At 41.1% G+C, this 15741-nt stretch overlaps 1 protein-coding gene across 9 annotated transcripts in view; it reads right to left on the bottom strand.

The window, feature by feature from the left end:
* The window catches only part of AHCYL2 (adenosylhomocysteinase like 2), a 191120-nt gene that overhangs the window by 93676 nt on the left and 81703 nt on the right, over positions 1–15741 (bottom strand). For 2 of the 9 annotated variants that reach the window (XM_068275958.1, XM_068275959.1), the window contains exon 1: positions 6924–7122. The exons of the other annotated variants lie outside the window; for them this stretch is intronic. In XM_068275958.1, the coding sequence (XP_068132059.1) occupies positions 6924–6980 (57 nt within the window). In that variant the 5' untranslated portion in view covers positions 6981–7122. Of the gene's footprint in view, positions 1–6923; positions 7123–15741 lie in introns of those variants that run through there. 9 annotated transcript variants of the gene reach the window in all.

The raw sequence follows: 15741 nt of genomic DNA, 5'->3' as shown, positions 1-15741 counted from the left end.
GCACATTTCTTTTCCGTCTTGCTAGATCCATGCTGGCTGGAATGAGCAGAGGATCTGTCAGACTTTTCAGCTTCTTTAGCTTTATCACTTTTATCTTGTCTTTTAGGCTATAAGACATAATAAAAAATAACCAGCCATTAGATCATTCCCTCCAGATATAAATATGTATATCAAAAGTATATCTAGCTAAGCAGAATATCATAATCCATCTACTTGCCAGAGAGGGTTCTTGGGCAGACTTAACAGACTGTGCAGTAGCTGACCCAGCGGCGTCCTCCATGATTCAGAGTCACAAACCAACTGAATCATGTCCACATATACTTTAAATAGATGCTGCTTACCTCAATCATGCGGCAGCTGCCGCTCATTGTATGCTAATGTCGCCTCCAGGGAACAGCTGTGTGCTGTTCCAATCACCGCCCCGGCCCCTGCCGCGCAGCTCAGACCTCAGATCACGCGGGACGCCATGCGCGTGACTACTTCCGGTTCAACCGGAAGTGACCTTTCTTCCATGCGCGCGCCTGTGCGCATAAATCCGCTGCCACCAATGGAGAAGCCTCCTACACGCTACAGGGCTCCAGACTGTCTCCCTGTACAGCTGCACCTGGAGCCCTGAGAAACGCTGCCCCTGCCGCCTGACATGGATGGCACTCCTGGAGACATCTCCCCACGCATTCCGTCCGGGACAGGAAACTAAACTGAGGTACTATAGCCTGAATGTATCTTATGTACTGCTGCCTATTGCTTATGCAAATGTTTGTTTTAACAGTTTCCTGTCCACAGTGCGGAGGGAGATGGGTCTCATCCAGGGGTGCTGTCCGAAATGACGTTCTGGGAAAAGCAACATTAAGGCCTAAACGCAAAACGCGAGCGGTTTTTGAAGTGGTTTTTTCTTATGAAGCGTTTTGCTAGCGTTTTGCGGTTTTGTGTAGCGTTTTTTGTGTAGCAGATTACAGATATTGTTACAGTAAAGCTGTTGCTGAACAGCTACTGTAACAAAAACACCTGGAAAACCGCTCTGATCTGGCGCTTTATCAAGCATTTTGCATTTTTCCTATACTTAACATTGGAGGCAGAAACGCCTCCGAAATCCAAAAATGCTGCAGCCCGGGAGTATGCGTTTCTGCAAAACGCCTACCGCTCTGGTGTGCACCAGTCCATTGAAATACAATACCCAAGCGTTTCCACATCCGCAAGCAATTCTAAAAAAACGGTGTGCACTAGGCCTAAGAATGAATCACTTTAGGAGAATGTACAGAATATGTTAATTGGCCTGACACTGTCAGCAGCCTGACACACTTGAAGCGTTCTACTGTACATTTTACAGAGCTATATAATCCAACCTGCAGACAACTAAAACATTCAGAGTGATTTAGCCATTATCACTGCACAGTATGGAATAGATATGTACATTGCGACAGTGGTGCCTGAGTGTGCCTGTTAAATTACAGAGAGGACATTGATTTTTTTTTTTTTTAAAGTTTGGCTGAAATGGAGGTTCTCAACCAGCAGGCCACGGCAGCATGGATGATGTCTCATGGCTTCTGTACACCTGTCAAAACTCTCCACTGATTCCTGACACCTAAACAGCACCAAATCTAATGCCTAGTTCACAGTGCTCAGTTGTGTTGCTGTTCACAGTACTGCGTTGTAACAGATCAGGTTAATGTAATTTGATGCATGCAGGCTTTGCATTTAAGTCTCTATGTCCAATCTCCATTTCAATTCACGCTCATAACGCGTGCGCTAATATAGTAATAACATTTCATATGGGAGGACCAGGGTTCTAATCCTGGCTATGGTCAATACCTATTCAGTAAGATGTCCTTGGGCAAGACTTCCTAACACTGCGGGGTGGCCCCTTGGTGGCTGCAGCTCTTAAGCGCTTTGATTCCAACAGGAGAAAAGCGTTACACAAATGTTAGGATTATTATTATTATAATACTACGGTTTTTAATTAGAACACATTTTGATAAACCATTGTGGTACACCATATGGTGATGACATTTCATTGTGGTATTCAGTAATTAGAAGAACCACTAGCCTAGAGAAATTTACACATTCAACTCAGTATAATTAATATAATTTTCACTCATGCTCAGTATAAGTCTCACTCATGCTGATGTAATGCTTGCAAATACACTTTGACCATTACTTTACAACAGGAAGCTTTTAGATTTTTTAAACCCCGTAGCAACTATTGAAAGAACACCAAAAGAACTCAAGGCGCAGTCTGCGCTGACACATATTGAAAAAAAGCTTGAGCTAGCAGGAAAAGTGCACATTCATTTTATGAAGAAACTGTGTCTGATGCTGAAAATAAGAAGACAGGTAAAGAGGCTTAGTATGTAATCTTAATTATATGACTGAAAAAGATTTACGGCTTAGGCCAGCAGCACCATGGGGTCCATTTTTAGGTTATAAAGCACACCCTGCAATAAATCTTACCCTCCCAACCCTCTCAATGCAGTACACCTGCCACTTGGGCTTGCCCAAGCTCACATGCAGCCTAATTGATCGATGAGGCAGAGTGGGAGTGCTAGGTGGTCTTTAATACAGGAGGTTCTCTTTTTATGCATGGAAGTTCTATAAACCAGTGTTTTGTACCCATAAATGATTGAAAGTTTTGCAGGTTTCCTTTAGAACAGATGCGACATTCAATGCATCACCACCACAAAGCTACCATTGCTAAAGAGGTCTATAATTGTTTACTTTACCAAATAAAAAGATGGCACTTGCATCAGCAAGGCAAGGCCACCTAGAGATTTCTAGGGTGTTTTTGTCTGCTATGCATTTTCACCATTACACGCAGTTCACACATACGAGAATTCTAGAATTTGAATAGTACAACTCACTCGAACTGGTTCCCTTTGATCCTGGATCTATATCAGGGCTGTGGAGTCAGAGTTGGAGCAATTTTGGGCACCCGGAGTCGGAGTCGATGATTTCATAAACTGAGGAGTCAGAGTCAGATGATTTTTGTACAAAATCCACAGCCCTGTTAAGTATTAGAGTAAGAAGTCAGAGTAGAGGAGTCGCAGTCGGAGCCATTTTGGGTACCCGAAGTCGGAGTCGTGGTTTCATAAACTGAGGAGTTGGAAGATTTTTGTACCGACTCCAAAGCCCTGATCTATATATCGGAAAGCCTCTTTATTAATTCCTCCATCTGTAAATACTTGCATCGTGAATAAAGCAAGGCAGAACCCTGAGAAATGCATTGATGTTTTAGGAAGTAACGGTTTTGACTTTTTTTTCTACATTCCTGCAGAGTCTACACAAAAGTAGCTCACAGCTACAAGGACTCAAAAAAGGCACTACAGCCAACACATAATTCTGAGTAGCTGTGTGGCACCCAGACAACCAACAAAAAGCATATCCCAGCTTGTCAACTCAATGGTCCAGCACCTCCCTTGCACTTACATTCCACTACTAAATTGTGAGACAGACAGGTTTCCTTGTTACAGTAGACAAATGGAAGTTCTGCTTGATGGATCGCAGGCAATATTTAAGCAGCCATATAGACACCTGTATTAGTATTAACAGAACTCTTTATGTCGGAACAATGATGGAACTAGGTTGTTTTAGTCGCATGAAAGAATTATGCATTTCATGTAATCATAATCACCATCTTGCCATAGCACCTTAACCAGTAGAAAGTACTGTGCATTGCAATACATTATTCACTGAATCCATCATAACAGATTGTTTTAAGTGGTTGACAAACAAGGCCTGTGCAATGTGTTGCTCTGTGGAAAGGTGAAGATGTAGGAGCTACACCCTTCTGCAGGAACTTCCCTTGGTCAGCATGCTGCAGTTTTCAGCATCACGCATGTGAATCTCTGTAGCTGGGCATGGCTAAAAGGTATTCCGATGCGTCTCGCATCAAAATGCCTCACCAGACCCATGCCAAGCACAGTGGAAATAGTTCCTAAGGGAAATCTGCTGAACTTAGCTTTTGGGACCATGTACACAAACTGAAGTAAGAATTATTCACAGAGTAATAAGGGATGCTACCTTTCAACTTAACAAGAGGAGTTACAATCATAATTAAAATCATCCAATGTGGTGAACACTGGATGATTTCAGCAGTTTCCCCCTTTGCCTCATGTAGGCAGTATAATCAGGTTTTAAGTGCTAGTAGAGTGAAGAAATGCTCCCTGTACTGCAATTGGTCAGGCTTTATTTAAATGTAGGAGTAAGTACCAAACGTGCAGCATTAAAGTACCCATACACAGAGGGCTATGGAGGCTGACATATTTATTTATTTTTAAACAATGCTAGTTGCCTGGCAATCTGTTCTTTTATGAATTAGTAGTGTCTGAATTACACCCCTGAAACAAGCATGTGGTTAATCCAGTCAGACTTCAGTCAAACACCTAATCTGCATGCTTGTTCAGGGTCTATGGCTAAACATATTGGAGGCAGGGGTTCAGGTGGACAGCCAGGAAATTGGCAAGGTGTAAAAAGAAATACATATTATAGTCCCTGTATCCCTTATACGTCAGGTGTGCTTTAAACATGGTACCTGCACTGGGTTGCCAAGTAATGAGATGGCACTACATCAGTTTCGTACTTCCCATGCTTCTTCAGGGGCTCTGTGCCAATTGCTAATGCAACGCTCTCTTCTACATCTGAAGGACCCTTCAGAGGTAAGAGAGAGCGAGACAATTACATTAGTACTCCATCCAGCAGTAAGAGCTAAGAAAACCTATTCCTCTTCAAAATGTACAAGCCTGCTAGTGTAGAGGTAATGCTCATGTCTTTGGAGAAGAAGGTTGGGAGTTCAAAACTCGTTCTTAGCAAGAAATTTAGCTGCCTATTCTATATACCTACCATCTTCCCCAACAAATAACAGCGCATGACAGCACCTCCCAAGCCTGATCCTTCATTTGAACATCAGCTACTGCTTCACCAGTGAGTGAGGAGAGATCAGCTGTTAGCACAGTCCGAGTGAGCAAAAGGGAAAGATACGTCAGTAAGCCTGCTAAGAAACTGAATCTCTAAATATGATAACCTTCCTAGCTAACAATTCCCCCCCCCCCCAAAAAAAAAAAACCTGCTTAATATCTGATGCTCTTCCTTATATACCTGCTACCAGGGTTATCCCAGTAGTGTAATTTTCACTATAGTGCCATCTTAAGAGCCAATTTCTCAAATCTACAGGTAACTACACCCAAAACTAGGCCTCATTCGCACTTAGCGTGCTTCTGTCTGCTTTTTATCAGCACATTACAGATTGATACATGCTGCTTAAAAGCAGACCGAAGCGCACTAGTGTTAATGAGGCATTAAGATAGGGAGGATAAAGGAAGGTGTTACCCAGGCAAACGTATTAAAATCACTGCCGGGAGACATGGGCGCAGGATACAGCCGGTATATGGCTTATCCTGCTGCTGCACAAGTCCCGATGGCGTTAAATACTATCCCCCTCCAGGTCCAGGTGGATGGTGGGGAATGATGTAATTCAGCTTCCAGCTATTGCTGGTGGCCGAATTACAGTGTTTTTAAAGTAACTTCAGCTTAGTCTTCTGACGGCACCAAAGTTACTCACTGTGCGACACTATAGTCGTAATTCCTATTAAGGTCTATGGTGGCACCGGCTGCGCCCAAATCTTCTGCGCTGTTATTACATCGCTCAGTTACCCAGTGTCTTGCAGAAAGAAGAGGGAGACCAGGAGCCTTATGGTGCAGTCTGTTAATGTCTGTTGATTTTAGAATTTCTTACTCACAAAGGTGGGTTGCAGCCTGCAACCACCAAACAGAGCCTGCGGGGGGATGCCCGCTCCTGTTCTTGTTTCCAGGTGCTGTAGGAACAGGAACTGGATAGTCGCACTCCTAGAACTTTAATGGAAAATCTAAAAACCCTACCTCAGTATAAAGGTGATACAGTAACAAGCTGGTGTAGAGATGCCCAGTGAGAGGTAAGCTGACATACCTCTCCTATTTAATTTTATTTACACCTATATCAGTATACATAGAATACACTGGGCGCCTCTGAGCCAGGTTGTTGTTCCTTAGGTTAGGAACCCACTAGAATAGCTTTGCAGGAAATCGCAAAGCGCCCTCAATTTCCCAAATTGCAGAAGACCTGAGATTTCACCGCACTTCCCAGAGCAATCGTGATTTGCCTCTGCAGCCACTGATGTGATCGCTCCCAAAATGCTGCACGCAGCAATTTGCTAACAGAGCTGCAAATGGAACCACCCACATAAGGTTCCTCCACTATATCGTTTTGCAGATCGCTGGGAAATCGCAAGCTCTACAAAAGTGCTGCCAGTGGGTCCCAGGCCCAAGTCAGCTTGAGAAGGAAATGCAGCTTAAAAAATGACCACCTGTGGACACTACAAGGCTAAGTGCATTGTGGCTTCTCTATCAATTACCTCTAACAGAACATCAAAGCAAACATTAAAATACTTAAACAGGACAAAAAACTTGTTTTATAAATCTCAAAACACACAAAGAACTAATTGCACTTCAAAATATTTCCTTGCTTCTCATAAGGACCAGAGCCAGTCTAAAATTCCTTCGTTTTTATGCAGCAAACTTCAGGCTGCATGCAAACAAAAATGGTACCAACTACTTTGAATGCTGATTTACGCAAATGATCAAATACACAAAGTCCACATTGCCAAAATATAACAAAAAAAAAAATAGTAACAGTAATGAACATCACTGCTGACATTATTTATCAAAGCCCTTGGTTATAACAAAGACATCATTCTGGGGACAAACTAATTTTATGGTCTTTAATGTTGGTGTTTAAGTCATGAAATGCACTAGTGCGGCTACTGACGTACAGAATAGGATTCCCCTCAGATAACTACTAATTCACTAAGACCATCACCATTTATAAAATACACATCAAAGTACAGTCACAGAAAAGGGGCATCAGAAAGTTAGAGTGGGCAGGAGTCTATCCTTACCATCCAGTCTGGCATGTTAAAGGCAGTGGTATCTTGTGTGCTTTCTGTCCTCTCCATGATTTCACCTGGGAATGCTGCAGCTCTGACAAGTGATGTGAAGAGTATTGGGAAAAACTGTGTTCAGCACAGCTCCGTCAAATCCAGTGCCAGCCACTCTCAGGAGCTTAGCCTCCCCCTGCTCTCCAACTGTGTACAAAAACTCTACTATGCACAGATTCTAAAACGTTCCACTCTCAGGCTGCACTCTGTAATAGGACGCTTTCTCTGACATAGGAAATCAGTTAGGCTCCACCTCACATTAAATGCTATCTTGCTTTTTCCTTGCACGGCACCATTGGTGGTATCTGCCCTTTGTAATGTCAATACTCGAAACAATGATTCATTCAAATCCTTGGATAAAAATGTCGATTTTAATCAAGGTCAAGACAGAACCTGGCAGAGGTAGTTTATAGTGTGGTGCACTGCCCTTCCCATTTGCATGTAGCTCTCTTTGAAAGTTTATCTTAAGCATGATCAAATAGCAAATTGCTTTTATTATGTCAGAAGTGACAAGATAGGCAGGTACAAGGCAGAGCGCCCTGTAAGCAGCATTATACAGACAGGTAGTGCAAATACACCATTATGCTGTACTACAGATAAAGAGACTTCCAGGTGTGTGTGTGTGTGTGTGGCCAATGTTGTACCATACAGATAGGAAGCACAAATAAACCATTGTGAACAGCACACACATTTCGCTTTTTAGTTTCAATTAGTCAGAATTCTGAAAGATTTCTAGCTAGCGGTTATTGGTTGCAAACTTTAAAGATGCATACACTCATCCAATCATAACTGGCAGATTTTTCCACTTCTACATCGTATAAAGGCCAACGTATTTTGAATACTATAAACAGATTGTGTAGGTAAGCTCTCATACTAGAGGGAAGTGATAAAATTGGACAAGAAAGACTGGATGTATATGCACCTTAATAAAAACTAAAAAAACATGGGTGTGCGATTTTTATTTTTTATACAGCAGTTTTAATGTTTACATTTATAATTTTTTCTTTTAGATAAATAGCATTGCATATAAATATGCATCTGAAAAACATTTGACGTGGTATGTGATGCAAAAAAAAAAAAAAAAAAGAAAAAAGAAAAAAAAGAAAAAAAAGCAACTGACCAACCAGCACATTGATTGACAAACCCTGCATGTGTCAAATGTGTGTGTTTCTAGTAATGCACTGCATTATAACAATGGAATCAATTGCATTGCAGTGCATCTGATGAGGGTATACCGATACTGATCATAAACTTTGAATCGCACCGTGTTGCAATGCATAAAACCGTGTCTGTTACAATGCAACACATCCGTGTGAAATAACCCTGAGTGTGAAAATGCTAATGCTAATGAACTTCGCCTAACCGCCCCCTGCATCACCCAGTCCCATGCACGCCTCCAGGACTTCTCAAGAGCTGCTCCAACACTATGGAACTCCGTACCTCCACCCATTAGGGCAGCCCCCTCCTTCAACATCTTCAAGAAAGCCCTCAAAAAACTCACCTTTTCACTCTGGCCTACTACCCCTCACAAGTGCTCTAAACCTACAGCTGAACTCTGGTCCCCTACCGTTCGTGTCCTTACCTCTCCCTCTAGATTGTAAGCCTTTGGGCAGGGTCCTCCTTTTGTGTCCTACCTGATCTTGCACCTCCATTACTGTGAACCCATGCTATGCATCTGAGTGAACCTAACTTGCCTAATCTCCATGCTCCATCCAGTGACTGACTAAGCATTACCTGGTACTCATACTATGGTGTGTGATCTGGTTTTCTTGTATTCCTGTATTGTCATATTGCTGTATGTCACCCCTAAATATTGTCTGTAACCTAAATTAATGTTCAGCGCTGCGTAATATGTTGGCGCTTTATAAATATAATAAATAAATAATGCTGATAGAAGCCATTTTGACCATCTATGTGATACAGATTACAGCAGACCCATGGGTGATACTTCACTGTGACAAAGAAAGCTACAAACACACAAATGGGTACATTCACAAGAGATTGGTAAACATGACATATGCAGACAACGCATGTTAAAATTTACAGGCATTTACCAATTTATGTACCGAGCAGCATAAATTGCATAACTTGTTATATACATACACCACTTGCTTGTTACACAAGGCGGGGGCTGTAGTGTCACCTGTCCAGATCGATCTTGATCCTGCAGCCAGCACTGTGGGGATTAAACATTGTACACAGACATTGCTCTGGCATACTAACACCAGAGTGAACTGTACTATGGGGAGGAAGGAGAACGATGGAGTGGCTTGCCAATGGGTGGGGTAAAGGGGCCCATACACTCAGCCGATTTTCTGGCCGACCGATCGATCCCGATCGATCGATTGTAAATCGGTTGGCCAATCGACCGATCGATGGCCGATTTCGATCGATTTCGATGGATTTCCATCGACCAGGCAGGGTGGAAAATTTAGGTCGATCCGATGAGATTGCTTATCAGTTTGCATTGGCCTCAATGGAAATCTGATGGCAAAAAAATGCCATCAGATCGAATTTCAATAGATTTCAAACTGAAATCTATTGGAATTCTATCCTGGTAAAAAATGTTCTAAAAACGCATCCGATAGATCATCAGATGCATTTCTTATCTATCTGCTGCCAATCTTACGAGTGTATGGGCACCTTTAGGATGCACAGAACTTTTTAAGTGTCTCCATCACATAAATGAGACCATACAGTTTCCAATCTAGACAAACTGAAATCCAACACCCTACTATTAAACGTAATCGCTTAATTAGATACCACACTCATCTGCTGCACTGCTCACACGTTCTGTGTTCCGATGTGACAAGCTACAGCCTTCCTAGCTTTTCCCTGTAACCGTTTGTTTCTGCACTGTGTTTTAACACAACCAGTAGTTAAAGCTCCTTTTTTCCCCTTGTCATTTAGCCAAATGCAAAACATGTTGCAACAATTGTCAGCTTGTGTTGTTCAATAAGTATTCTCCTAGGCCAAGTGGACTGATAAGTGATAGCTTCCTCCTCATATTTAATTTTATGCTTACCCAATTTTCCTCTGGGTCATAAAAAATACATCCATCTTAATTCTAGACAGGAAGCTAAAATAGCTGCTTCTGTAACTTTGTTGCAGCAGCCATAAGTTTTTGCACCTACAAGTTGCTGCTATAGTGGCAAAGTTGCTAGGCTATCTGAAAGGAGTATCAGAATGATAGAATCTGCCAAGAAAACCAAGCTAGTGTATGGGTACACTTTGTCCCAATGCTCTGATTAATTCAATAGCTGAACTTGAATTCCAATTATGTTTCAGAGTGTTTCTGTAGGCGTCTGTTTCCATTAGTTTTTATTTTCTGTGCATTCATTACAATGTGGAGAAAATGCATGGAAACAAATACCAATGGATAAATATGGTTAAAAACAGACTGTTAAATAGTCACTCAGATGCAGAAACCTGAATGACAGCCAAAATCAGCTTTCTTTGTTTCAACTCAAACTTATGTTTGATCTGAATATGAACACCAACACTAGGTCCCAAAGAGTGTTTATGGGGCCTGTACGCACTCTACACAGACTCCTACCCAGATGTACTTTAGTATGACTTTTGCATCCCACCTGAGTACTAACTCTTTAGATAAAGGACCCTAGAGCGCCCCACTGCACCCCAGCACCCCAGCACCATACTATTATAGTATTTGTTCCTTATTTTTAGATATAATTATACAGTTGGTCCCCTACTTACAAACAGGTTCTGTTCCATTGTCAGCTGAATTCGTATGTCGAGTCCTGTGCTCAACATGTTGAAACGTAAATAAAGGATTTACTTTCGGACAAATCTGGATTTGGACATATAAATAGGGCTCAATTCACTAAGCTTAAAGCGGAATATAACCCTGCATTTCAACTTTGCTCTAAAACATTATTTACAGCATATTATATGCAACCAGCATTTTTTTTTTTACTAGACCAGCATTGGAAGGGTTAAACACAGAGGTTTAAAGTTCTGTGGAGAGATATGCAGAAGTTCAGATGGATACATTTAACTAAATAGAATGTAACAAGTGATAAATGTTACACACTCTTTGGCTGTCCTCCAGCTCCTTCTCAGTCAGAGAGAGTGAGTCACATGCCACACTTAGATACATTTATGTAAACAAAATGTATCTATGTCAGCTTCGGATGTGTCTGCAGTTCTGTCCAGGAACTTTAAAGCGCTGTGTAACCCTTCCAATGCTGGTCTAGTAAAAAAAAAATGCTGGTTGCATATAATATACTGTAAATAATGTTTTAGAGCAAAGTTGAAATGCAGGGTTATATTCCGCTTTAAACACTATCAAACGTTTGATAATTTACCTCATGGGTAAAATCTAATTTTTAATTCACTAAGGTGTTATAGATTTATTGAATGCTTTATCGATAAAACATTCGATAAATATATAACCTCTTAGTGAATTCAAAATTAGATTTTACTCATGAAGTAAATTTTGAAACGTTTGATAAAGTGTTTTATAAAGCTTAGTGAATTGAGGCATATAGTATAGACTGTCTTTTGTACGGTTTTCACTGTGTTTTTAATGTGTTTTATGCAACTTATAACAGTTTATACAATACAGTAACATTAACAAAAGTATAAGATAAAAAAGCAGTGACATATTTGTACATAAAAACATTATTTGTATCTCTGAAACATAACGAGTGGTTTGTAAGTAGGGGACTGTCTGTATTTATTTTATAAACTTGATAAAAAAACCTGTTTTTCCTCTTTAAAAAAAACAAAACAAAAAAAAAAACACTATGGTTAAAAAAGGGTTTGCAGTTTTTTTTTTAAAAAAAGGTAGATTTTAGACCCAAACTTTAATCGTATTCTCTATTAGTATTCATGTTGGCAGTAACTGGCATGGGAGGCCAGTAGGGTAATGTGTCTGCTTGCTGACAGGTTCTTTGGTTTGCTTCCAAAAGCAGACACTATCTGCATACAAATTTAAAATTGCTTTGCATTGGTTGTGCTGAAATGCCTTGTCAGTGGCATAGCTAAGAAGCTGTGGGCCCCAATGCAAGTTTAGAATTGGGCCGCCCCCCCCCCCCCCCCCCCAAGTCTAACATACATAACAATTGATACAGCGCACCAAAATCAAGGACAACCACAGTGTCAGAGGTGCAAGAAGAAGATGGGAAACTGTGTGTTAATAATCCCTACTATTCAAACCAACTATAGAAGCGAATATTAACACAGGAGCAATAAAGAGCGAATACTGCATTTAAGGGGTAAGCTCCTCTGTTCCCCTCCAGCCCAAGGGCCCCGATGCGGTCGCTACCTCTACACCCCCTATTGCTACGCCACTGTGCCTTGTATGGAAAATACATCTGTATATTGAACCAGAGGAGTTGAGGTACCATAAACTGAAGAGTAGGAGTCAAAGGACATATCGTCTCCATAGCTCAGAATTATACTCCCTGCAAGCTGAAATGCACAGACACAAATGAAAGACCACTTTACAGTCACATGTTGTTCCTGTCAGATCTCAAATATTCAAAGCTTTTTATCAGAAGCACAGATGTCTTTAGCATTAAGGAAAAAGGTATCTGTTCCCTAGCCTTAATGTGTACCCGAGGTGTCGTGACATAAGATAGACCTGTGTATGTACAGTGCTATTTCAATATTGGGAATAAGCCCCAAAAAAGGGGACTTTTAAAGTATACAGAGATAATGATCCACACTAGAGCACACCACCATGCTCACGATGATATCAGGTTTCTACACAGGAGGATCTATATTAACAAGGAGTTTGGTTCCAAAATTTTGTTTCACACTTTATTGTATCCAAAAAAATATTTTTTGAAAAAGCCTGAATTGTACTACCGGAAATGTACTGTTTCATCAAACAAAGCACACAGTGTCTACTATCTGTTGGAATATAATGTTTCTCCTACATTTTGTATCGATAAAAAGTTTATCTTTGAAAAAAGATTTTTTTGGATACAATAAAGTGCGAAACAAAATTTTGGAACCAAACTACTGTTTTGTGGTCTCAACTTGTTAAGGGCTGGTTCAGACGGACGTTTGGAGGCGTTGCGTTTGCTGGCGTCGCGTTCAGCAGCGTTCGTGTGCGTTTGGATGCGGTCGCGTTTTTTCTTCCCGTAGGGGAACATTACCCGTCGCGGTTAACCTCCCCTGGAAGCTACATGTAGCTTCCAGGGGCTCCTTGAACGCCAGGGAAAATCGGGACCCAAACGCCGCGTTTGTGTAAACGCGCTTGAAAGCTTGGTACAAACGCTCCCATTCACTTGAATGGGAGCGTTTAACACCAAGCCCTGAACGCTGGCAGTAAACGCTCTGCAAGCGTCCGTCTGAACCAGCCCTAATATAGATCCTCCTGTATAGAAACCCGATATGTACAGTGCTAAGCATACAAATAACTGGGCTGCATTTCTTTTCTTTTACTGCCTGAAAGTGTTAACCATTCAGGTATGCAAGTAACAGTTTCTCTCCAGTCGGAACCCAGTCGGACTAGAACACTGTAGCACCCCACTAACCCCTGATGGCCACCAAACCAGCGATCTGCCTGTCGGATTGCTTCGGCCGAGTGATAACAGAGTTTTGTTTTCTCCACTCACTCGGCTCCTGCATGATATAACTTGCAGGCCAGAAAGGTCAATAGTTCGTTTGTTTTATCTTTGGGACACAGAAAGCCTGTCACTGAGCAGAGACAATAAGACATTAAATTTACTTTTTAAACATGAAATAAAAAGATATCCATAAAAAAAAAAAAAATTTTTTACAAGAAGTATTTTCACCTCAGGTTTCCTATATAATACTGAAAATTGCAGACAAGAAAATTCACTACTTAAGCCAGCGACATTTAGAATGAAAAAGTATTTGTTTAAAGGCCTCTCTTCAGACTGAAACCCTACAAAAGTGAGTAAGACATCAGTACACATTATTGACTTAAATAATCTTTCTGCAGTTAGCACAAAGGTCATAAAAAGTAAAATATAGATTATACGTACACTGCATGAGACCTTACACAACAAGATAATAAAAATCCGACACTCCTGTAAGATATACAAGGTCATAAAAAATGTGGCTATACAAGGCCACATTTAAAGGGCAGGGATAGTGGCAGCCAATGTATAGGTTTCTAATCACTGCAGGGAAAGGCAAACACCTTACGGGCCAGTGCACACCAAAAATACTAACAATCGCAAAACGCCAAGCATTTTGAGGTGTTTAGAGCCATTTCAGGCATGCGCCTAGAGATTTTCTAGGTACGCCTAACAATTTTTAATTTTTTTGTACAGTTTAAGCCGGAAGTGAACAGTTTTTTCAAAACGCTTGGAAAATCGCTGTGTTCTAGCATTTTTTAGAGCGATTTTCCACTTTTCCTATACTTAAAATTGAGGCTGAATCGCTTCCAAAATGCTGCAGGACCCGCGGTTGTGTAAAAGGATCACATCGCTCTAGTGTGAGCCATCCCATACAAAGACATTAGCCAAGCGCTTTTCAAAGTGCTAGCGTTATAAAAATCGCTCAGAAGCGCTCTTGGTGTGCACCAGCCCTAACATAGCTATAAATTCAAGGAATACACTTGAATGAATGCATGGTCCAAATGGAGGATTTTAGAATAAACGTCTGTAGGTATTACAAGGCACCTAAGGAGCTTCCTACAGACAGACTGTTCAGACTGCTCTATCGTTGTACACAGACCTGTTAAAGTTAGCAAATAAGGATACAGGCATCAGAATATAGGGGTGGTCAAAGGAATATGGAATTCATAGAACAGCAGGAAATTTTTTAGGAGAAAACTATTAATGATTAGAGCAAATTTTAAAAGTGAGGTTCCCTGCTCTAATTTTTATGGAAACCTCACTAACTGGCTCATGGGATTTGTGGATTTGGAAAGTCATGCGTTAACATCCAAGGAGGGAAGGGAGGAGTAGGGCAGGACATTTACCACCCAATGGAAGAGAAAAGTAATACCATTCTGAGAAAGCCCAACTGCATACATGCAAAAACGGCACCGGGAAATTTGGGCACAGGGTGAGGTCTTTTGACAGTGCCCAAATCACTGTCTGTGCTTTGCTATAGTTGTAATTCGCATTATGGCCCATGGCAGCACATGGGGCGCCCAAATTTCCCTGTGCCGTTTCTAGCACAACTCTCCATCCTCACCAGAGTTTAGAGGTGTGGTTTCCCCTATAGAGCTGCACAGCATATCCGTATGTAGCTCCACTGTATAAAAACTCAAAGAAATTAAACTTCACGTAACATTTTAAACAAAATGATATCAGTTAGGGCCTATCTCACTCGTCTTTTTCTGTGCGTCAGTTTTTCTGCACGAGTTGTCTGAGTTTTGCATTGCTGTCAAATGTTCTGCATTTGAAAAATGCATTAAAGTGTGAACTAGCCCATTGATTAACATTGGCTGCAGTTTTCCTGTGCAGAAAACACACAGAAAAACTGACAAGTGGAGACAGGCCCTAACGCATTGATTCCCAATCTGAAAAATGCAGGGATAACTGGTCTAATGCATATCAGAACATTTACATGGATATGGCTACATCGCACATTTCGCCAGGGCTGTGGAGTCAGAATCCAGGAGTGGGAGCAATTCTTGGATGCCTGGAGTGCTAAAAAATGCATCAACTCCTAATACATTTAAACTGTGATTAAAATAAAAAAATGTCGGTCTCTTTTCAAACTCCCTTTGCTCATGAAATAATTTAATTTGATATGTTATTACAAATTAAGTTACACAGTAGTACTATACTCTACATATGCACTCCCTGCAGGGCTGTTGTGAATC

This window comes from Hyperolius riggenbachi, chromosome 3, assembly GCF_040937935.1.
Source record: "Hyperolius riggenbachi isolate aHypRig1 chromosome 3, aHypRig1.pri, whole genome shotgun sequence".
In the NCBI taxonomy this organism is placed as follows: Eukaryota; Metazoa; Chordata; class Amphibia; order Anura; family Hyperoliidae; genus Hyperolius; species Hyperolius riggenbachi.
Note: the sequence above shows the minus strand (reverse complement) of the source record. Positions and strands in the feature narration are given on the sequence as shown.